The 7500-nt window shown below is 45.4% G+C and overlaps 1 protein-coding gene across 3 annotated transcripts in view; it reads right to left on the bottom strand.

The window, feature by feature from the left end:
* dnah3 (dynein axonemal heavy chain 3) overlaps nucleotides 1-7500 on the bottom strand; it is an 82438-nt gene that overhangs the window by 45914 nt on the left and 29024 nt on the right. For all 3 annotated transcript variants that reach the window (XM_076986809.1, XM_076986808.1, XM_076986807.1), the window contains one exon: nucleotides 1-90. This exon is cut by the window's left edge and continues 21 nt beyond it. In XM_076986809.1, coding sequence (XP_076842924.1) covers nucleotides 1-90 — 90 coding nt within the window. The remainder of the gene's footprint in view (nucleotides 91-7500) is intronic.

Below are 7500 nucleotides of genomic sequence, written 5' to 3'. Positions count from 1 at the left end.
AGCGTCTGAGACTTCACTGGTCCAGAAAACAGAAGAAACACAGATAACAACCTGCCCAGGCCACTGCAAGACCCACTTCCTTCTGGGAACCTGAAACACACACAATAACTGTTTTATATAAAAGTTTTTGCTTTTCTGAAAAACGATGTTATTGTAATGAAAAACAAACTTTCCTTTTAGGAAAACTGATTCAGACCTGTAGTGAGATGTGTAACGTAAGGTGTGTAGCGTGTAAGGTGTGTAGTGTGCAGTGTTGGGAACGTTACTTTAAAAAAGTAATTAGTTATAGTTACTCACTACTTGTTCAAAAAAGTAACTGAATTACTCTATAATAAAAGTAACTAGTTACCAGAGAAAGTAACTATTTGCATTACAGTAAAAAAAAGTTATATGCCAATGAATAAGGATTTTTTGAAAAAGCAGTTTTCACAGTCAGTTGAAATTAGTAGATCAGAAAGGTGTTTAACTTTTGATACTTATTGCACATCAACAGACCAGTGCGGGATAAAATCCTTTAAAATCCCTAATCTTTGAAAAAAAAAGCAAAAGTAAACAGTTACACTATATAAAGTGCATTTACATCTATCAAATTAAATTAAATTCTCTCAACCTGAGACAACTGGTTTGTTCACAACAGAAGTAAACTTAACAATAAAACCTCTATTCTTAATTAAATCAATCAAATGCCCAGTCTGGTAGACATTCAGGAACTTATTTTCTTAAATAATGTTTATATCGAGTGTAAGCTGTCGGGGGGGGGGTGGCGAGTGTAAAATGGCGACAAATTGAGTATTATATCGCAATCGTTAGTGTTGACTTGTAACTCCCGTGATAGCCCAACTCAAAAGTAGCCCAAAAAACCGCACCCCGCGACCCCAGATTTTTTTACCCGCGACTGGATTTTCAAACAAGCCCAATTTGCCGTGAAAACCGCAAACCTGGAAACTATGCGTGTGTCACTGGCTCTGATTAGCTACCATAATGCTGCCTTAGCCAATCGCTTACTGACTTGTTAAGTTAAACAGGTGTTACACTTACTCCTCACTAGCCTGGGCAAGGGTCCGCTCACATTACTGTTAGTATATCAATATATAGTAATGCACCGCTTTTAATGACCAGTAAGGTCAACGGCGTTGTAACGACAGGAAAAGTAATTAATTATATTATCCCGTTACTGAAAAAATTATGCTGTTACCTACTGGTTCGCAACACTGGTAGTGTGTAGGGTGTATAGTGAGGTGTGTAGCGAGGTGTGTAGTGAAGTGTGTAACGTGTAAGGTGTGTAGTGTGTAAGGTGTGTAGTTTGTAAGGTGTGTAGTGAGTAGTCCAGTGTGTAGTGTGTAAGGTGTGTAGTCAGGTGTGTAGTGTGTAAGGTGTAGTGAGTAAGGTGTGTAGTATGTAGTGAGGTGTGTGGTGTGTAGTGAGGTGTGTGGTGTGTAGTGAGGTGTGTAGTGAGGTGTGTAGTGTGCAGTGAGGTGTGTAGTGAGGTGTGTAGTGAGGTGTGTAGTGTGTAGTGAGGTGTGTAGTGTGTAGTGAGGTGTGTAGTGAGTAGTGAGGTGTGTAGTGAGGTGTGAAGTGTGTAGTGAGGTGTGTAGTGTGTAGTGAAGTGTGTAGTGTACAGTGTTGCGAATAACGTCGTTAAAAATAACGGCGTTAGGTAACGGCGTCATTTTGTCAGTAACGGGATAATATAATTAATTACTTTTCCTGTCGTTACAACGCCGTTGACGTTACTGGTCATTAAAAGCGGTGCGTTACTATATATTGATATACTAACAGTAATGCGAGCGGACCGCTGCCCAAGCTAGTGAGGAGTAACAGATCTCGATAGGTCACAGTTCTCGGTGTAACACCTGTTTAACTTAACAAGTCAGTAAGCGATTGGCAAAGGCAGCATTATGGTAGCCTATCAGAGCCAGTGTTTTTACACGTGTGCCGAAGCACACCAGTGACACATGACACAAACGGAGAAGAGGCAGAAATGGCGAGTCAGGAGCAAGCCGAAGAAAAATTATCCTTTTCAAGGTGGCGATATAAACATTATTTAAGAAAATACTTGAAGTTCCTGAATTTCTACCACACTGGGTATTTGATGTATTTAATTAAGAATAGAGGTTTAATTGTTAAGTTTACTTCTGTTGTGAACAAACCAGTTGTCTCAGGTTGAGATAATTTAATTTAATTTGATAGATGTAAATGCACTTTATATAGTGTAACTGTTTACTTTTGCGTTTAGTTTTGTCTATTGATGTGCAAAAAATGTCAAAAGTTAAACACCTTTATGATCTACTCATTTCAACTGACTGTGAAAACTGCTTTTTCAAAAAATCCTTATTCACTGGCATATAACTTTTTTTTACTGTAATGCAAATAGTTACTTTCCCTGGTAACGAGTTACTTTTATTATAGAGTAATTCAGTTACTAACTCAGTTACTTTTTTGAACAAGTAGTGAGTAACTATAACTAATCACTTTTTTAAAGTAACGTTCCCAACACTGGTAGTGTATAGTTAGGTGTGTAGTGTGTAGTGAGGTGTGTAGTGAAGTGTGTAGTGAGGTGTGTAGTGTGGTGTGTAGCGTGTAGTGTGGTGTGTAGCGTGTAGTGAGGTGTGTAGCGTGTAGTGAGGTGTGTAGTGAGGTGTGTAGCGTATAGTGAGGTGTGTAGCGTATAGTGAGGTGTGTAGCGTATAGTGTGGTGTGTAGCGTGTAGTGAGGTGTGTAGTGTGTAGTGAGGTGTGTAGCGTGTAGTGAGGTGTGTAGTGTGTAGTGAGGTGTGTAGCGTGTAGTGAGGTGTGTAGTGTGTAGTGAGGTGTGTAGTGTGTAGTGAGGTGTGTAGTGAGGTGTGTAGTGTGTAGTGAGGTGTGTAGTGAGGTGTGTAGTGTGTAGTGAGGTGTGTAGTGAGGTGTGTAGTGTGTAGTGAGGTGTGTAGTGAGGTGTGTAGTGAGGTGTGTAGTGTGTAGTGAGGTGTGTAGTGTGTAGTGAGGTGTGTAGTGTGTAGTGAAGTGTGTAGTGTGTAGTGAGGTGTGTAGTGTGTAGTGAGGTGTGTAGTGAGGTGTGTAGTGTGTAGTGAGGTGTAGTGAGGTGTGTAGTGAGGTGTGTAGTGTGTAGTGAGGTGTGTAGTGAGGTGTGTAGTGTGTAGTGAGGTGTGTAGTGTGTAGTGAGGTGTGTAGTGTGTAGTGAGGTGTGTAGTGTGGTGTGTAGCGTGTAGTGTGGTGTGTAGCGTGTAGTGTGGTGTGTAGCGTGTAGTGAGGTGTGTAGCGTGTAGTGAGGTGTGTAGTGAGATGTGTAGTGAGGTGTGTAGTGTGTAGTGAGGTGTGTAGCGTGTAGTGAGGTGTGTAGCGTGTAGTGTGGTGTGTAGCGTGTAGTGTGGTGTGTAGCGTGTAGTGAGGTGTGTAGCGTGTAGTGTGGTGTGTAACGTGTAGTGTAGTGAGGTGTGTAGTGTGTAGTGAGGTGTGTAGTGTGTAGTGAGGTGTGTAGCGTGTAGTGAGGTGAGTAGCGTGTAGTGTGGTGTGTAGCGTGTAGTGAGGTGTGTAGCGTGTAGTGAGGTGTGTAGTGTGTAGTGAGGTGTGTAGTGAGGTGTGTAGTGTGTAGTGAGGTGTGTAGTGTGTAGTGAGGTGTGTAGTGTGTAGTGTGGTGTGTAGTGTGTAGTGAGGTGTGTAGTGTGTAGTGTGGTGTGTAGTGTGTAGTGTGGTGTGTAGTGAGGTGTTTAGCGTGTAGTGAGGTGTGTAGCGTGTAGTGTGGTGTGTAGTGTGTAGTGAGGTGTGTAGCGTGTAGTGTGGTGTGTAGCGTGTAGTGAGGTGTGTAGCGTGTAGTGAGGTGTGTAGTGAGATGTGTAGTGAGGTGTGTAGCGTGTAGTGAGGTGTGTAGCGTGTAGTGAGGTGTGTAGCGTGTAGTGTGGTGTGTAGCGTGTAGTGAGGTGTGTAGCGTGTAGTGAGGTGTGTAGCGTGAAGTGTGGTGTGTAGCGTGTAGTGTGGTGTGTAGCGTGTAGTGAGGAGTGTAGTGAGATGTGTAGTGAGGTGTGTAGTGTGTAGTGAGGTGTGTAGCGTGTAGTGAGGTGTGTAGTGTGTAGTGAGGTGTGTAGTGTGTAGTGAGGTGTGTAGTGTGTAGTGAGGTGTGTAGCGTGTAGTGAGGTGTGTAGCGTGTAGTGAGGTGTGTAGCGTGTATTGAGGTGTGTAGTGTGGTGTGTAGCGTGTAGTGAGGTGTGTAGCGTGTAGTGAGGTGTGTAGTGAGATGTGTAGTGAGGTGTGTAGTGTGTAGTGAGGTGTGTAGTGTGTAGTGAGGTGTGTAGCGTGTAGTGTGGTGTGTAGCGTGTAGTGTGGTGTGTAGTGTGTAGTGAGATGTGTAGTGAGGTGTGTAGTGTGTAGTGAAGTGTGTAGTGTGTAGTGTGTAGTGAGGTGTGTAGTGAGGTGTGTAGTGAGGTGTGTAGTGTGTAGTGAGGTGTGTAGTGTGTAGTGTGGTGTGTGTAGTGAGGTGTGTAGTGTGTAGTGAGGTGTGTAGTGTGTAGTGTGGTGTGTAGTGAGGTGTGTAGTGTGTAGTGAGGTGTGTAGTGTGTAGTGTGGTGTGTAGTGTGTAGTGTGGTGTGTAGTGTGTAGTGAGGTGTGTAGCGTGTAGTGAGGTGTGTAGCGTGTAGTGAGGTGTGTAGTGTGTAGTGAGGTGTGTAGTGAGGTGTGTAGTGTGGTGTGTAGCGTGTAGTGAGGTGTGTAGCGTGTAGTGAGGTGTGTAGCGTGTAGTGAGGTGTGTAGTGTGTAGTGAGGTGTGTAGTGAGGTGTGTAGTGAGGTGTGTAGCGTGTAGTGAGGTGTGTAGTGTGTAGTGAGGTGTGTAGTGAGGTGTGTAGTGTGTAGTGAGGTGTGTAGTGTGTAGTGAGGTGTGTAGCGTGTAGTGAGGTGTGTAGTGTGTAGTGAGGTGTGTAGTGTGTAGTGAGGTGTGTAGTGAGGTGTGTAGCGTGTAGTGTGGTGTGTAGCGTGTAGTGAGGTGTGTAGCGTGTAGTGAGGTGTGTAGTGTGTAGTGAGGTGTGTAGTGAGGTGTGTAGTGAGGTGTGTAGTGAGATGTGTAGTGTGTAGTGAGGTGTGTAGTGTGTAGTGAGGTGTGTAGTGAGGTGTGTAGTGTGTAGTGACGTGTGTAGTGTGTAGTGTGGTGTGTAGTGTGTAGTGAGGTGTGTAGTGTGTAGTGAGGTGTGTAGTGTGTAGTGAGGTGTGTAGTGTGTAGTGAGGTGTGTAGTGAGGTGTGTAGTGTGTAGTGAGGTGTGTAGTGTGTAGTGTGGTGTGTAGCGTGTAGTGAGGTGTTTAGCGTGTAGTGAGGTGTGTAGCGTGTAGTGAGGTGTGTAGCGTGTAGTGAGGTGTGTAGTGAGGTGTGTAGCGTGTAGTGAGGTGTGTAGCGTGTAGTGAGGTGTGTAGCGTGTAGTGAGGTGTGTAGTGTGTAGTGAGGTGTGTAGTGAGGTGTGTAGCGTGTAGTGTGGTGTGTAGCGTGTAGTGTGGTGTGTAGTGTGTAGTGAGATGTGTAGTGAGGTGTGTAGTGTGTAGTGAGGTGTGTAGTGTGTAGTGAAGTGTGTAGTGTGTAGTGAGGTGTGTAGTGTGTAGTGAGGTGTGTAGTGAGGTGTGTAGTGAGGTGTGTAGTGTGTAGTGAGGTGTGTAGTGTGTAGTGTGGTGTGTGTAGTGAGGTGTGTAGTGTGTAGTGAGGTGTGTAGTGTGTAGTGTGGTGTGTAGTGTGTAGTGTGGTGTGTAGTGTGTAGTGAGGTGTGTAGTGTGTAGTGAGGTGTTTAGCGTGTAGTGAGGTGTGTAGCGTGTAGTGTGGTGTGTAGTGTGTAGTGAGGTGTGTAGTGTGTAGTGAGGTGTGTAGTGTGTAGTGAGGTGTGTAGTGTGGTGTGTAGCGTGTAGTGAGGTGTGTAGCGTGTAGTGAGGTGTGTAGTGAGATGTGTAGTGAGGTGTGTAGTGTGGTGTGTAGTGTGTAGTGAGGTGTGTAGTGAGGTGTGTAGTGTGGTGTGTAGCGTGTAGTGAGGTGTGTAGCGTGTAGTGAGGTGTGTAGTGTGTAGTGAGGTGTGTAGTGTGTAGTGAGGTGTGTAATGAGGTGTGTAGTGAGGTGTGTAGTGTGTAGTGAGGTGTGTAGTGTGTAGTGAGGTGTGTAGCGTGTAGTGAGGTGTGTAGTGTGTAGTGAGGTGTGTAGTGAGGTGTGTAGCGTGTAGTGTGGTGTGTAGCGTGTAGTGAGGTGTGTAGCGTGTAGTGAGGTGTGTAGTGTGTAGTGAGGTGTGTAGTGTATAGTGAGGTGTGTAGTGTGTAGTGAGGTGTGTAGTGTGTAGTGAGGTGTGTAGTGTGTAGTGAGGTGTGTAGTGAGGTGTGAGGTGTGTAGTGTGTAGTGAGGTGTGTAGTGTGTAGTGAGGTGTGTAGTGAGGTGTGTAGTGTGTAGTGAGGTGTGTAGTGAGGTGTGAGGTGTGTAGTGAGGTGTGTAGTGTGTAGTGTGGTGTGTAGCGTGTAGTGAGGTGTGTAGCGTGTAGTGAGGTGTGTAGTGTGTAGTGAGGTGTGTAGTGTGTAGTGAGGTGTGTAGTGTGTAGTGAGGTGTGTAGTGAGATGTGTAGTGAGGTGTGTAGCGTGTAGTGAGGTGTGTAGTGTGTAGTGAGGTGTGTAGTGAGATGTGTAGTGAGGTGTGTAGCGTGTAGTGAGGTGTGTAGTGTGTAGTGAGGTGTGTAGTGTGTAGTGAGGTGTGTAGTGAGATGTGTAGTGAGGTGTGTAGCGTGTAGTGAGGTGTGTAGTGTGTAGTGAGGTGTGTAGTGAGATGTGTAGTGAGGTGTTTAGCGTGTAGTGAGGTGTGTAGCGTGTAGTGTGGTGTGTAGCGTGTAGTGTGGTGTGTAGTGTGTAGTGAGGTGTGTAGCGTGTAGTGAGGTGTGTAGTGTGTAGTGAGGTGTGTAGTGTGTAGTGAGGTGTGTAGTGAGGTGTGTAGTGAGGTGTGTAGTGTGTAGTGAGGTGTGTAGTGTGTAGTGTGGTGTGTGTAGTGAGGCGTGTAGTGTGTAGAGAGGTGTGTAGTGTGTAGTGTGGTGTGTAGTGTGTAGTGTGGTGTGTAGTGTGTAGTGTGGTGTGTAGTGTGTAGTGAGGTGTGTAGTGTGTAGTGAGGTGTTTAGCGTGTAGTGAGGTGTGTAGTGTGTAGTGAGGTGTGTAGTGTGGTGTGTAGTGTGTAGTGAGGTGTGTAGCGTGTAGTGAGGTGTGTAGTGTGTAGTGAGGTGTGTAGTGTGTAGTGAGGTGTGTAGTGAGATGTGTAGTGAGATGTGTAGTGAGGTGTGTAGCGTGTAGTGAGGTGTGTAGTGTGTAGTGTGGTGTGTAGTGTGTAGTGAGGTGTGTAGCGTGTAGTGTGGTGTGTAGTGTGGTGTGTAGCGTGTAGTGTGGTGTGTAGCGTGTAGTGTGGTGTGTAGTGTGTAGTGAGGTGTGTAGTGTGTAGTGAGGTGTGTAGTGTGTAGTGTGGTGTGTAGTGTGTAGTGAGGTGTGTAGCGTGTAGTGTGGTGTGTAGTGTGTAGT

This window comes from Brachyhypopomus gauderio, unplaced genomic scaffold, assembly GCF_052324685.1.
Source record: "Brachyhypopomus gauderio isolate BG-103 unplaced genomic scaffold, BGAUD_0.2 sc49, whole genome shotgun sequence".
In the NCBI taxonomy this organism is placed as follows: Eukaryota; Metazoa; Chordata; class Actinopteri; order Gymnotiformes; family Hypopomidae; genus Brachyhypopomus; species Brachyhypopomus gauderio.
The sequence above is the reverse complement of the archived record's forward strand: the minus strand, read 5'-3'. Positions and strand labels throughout refer to the sequence as shown.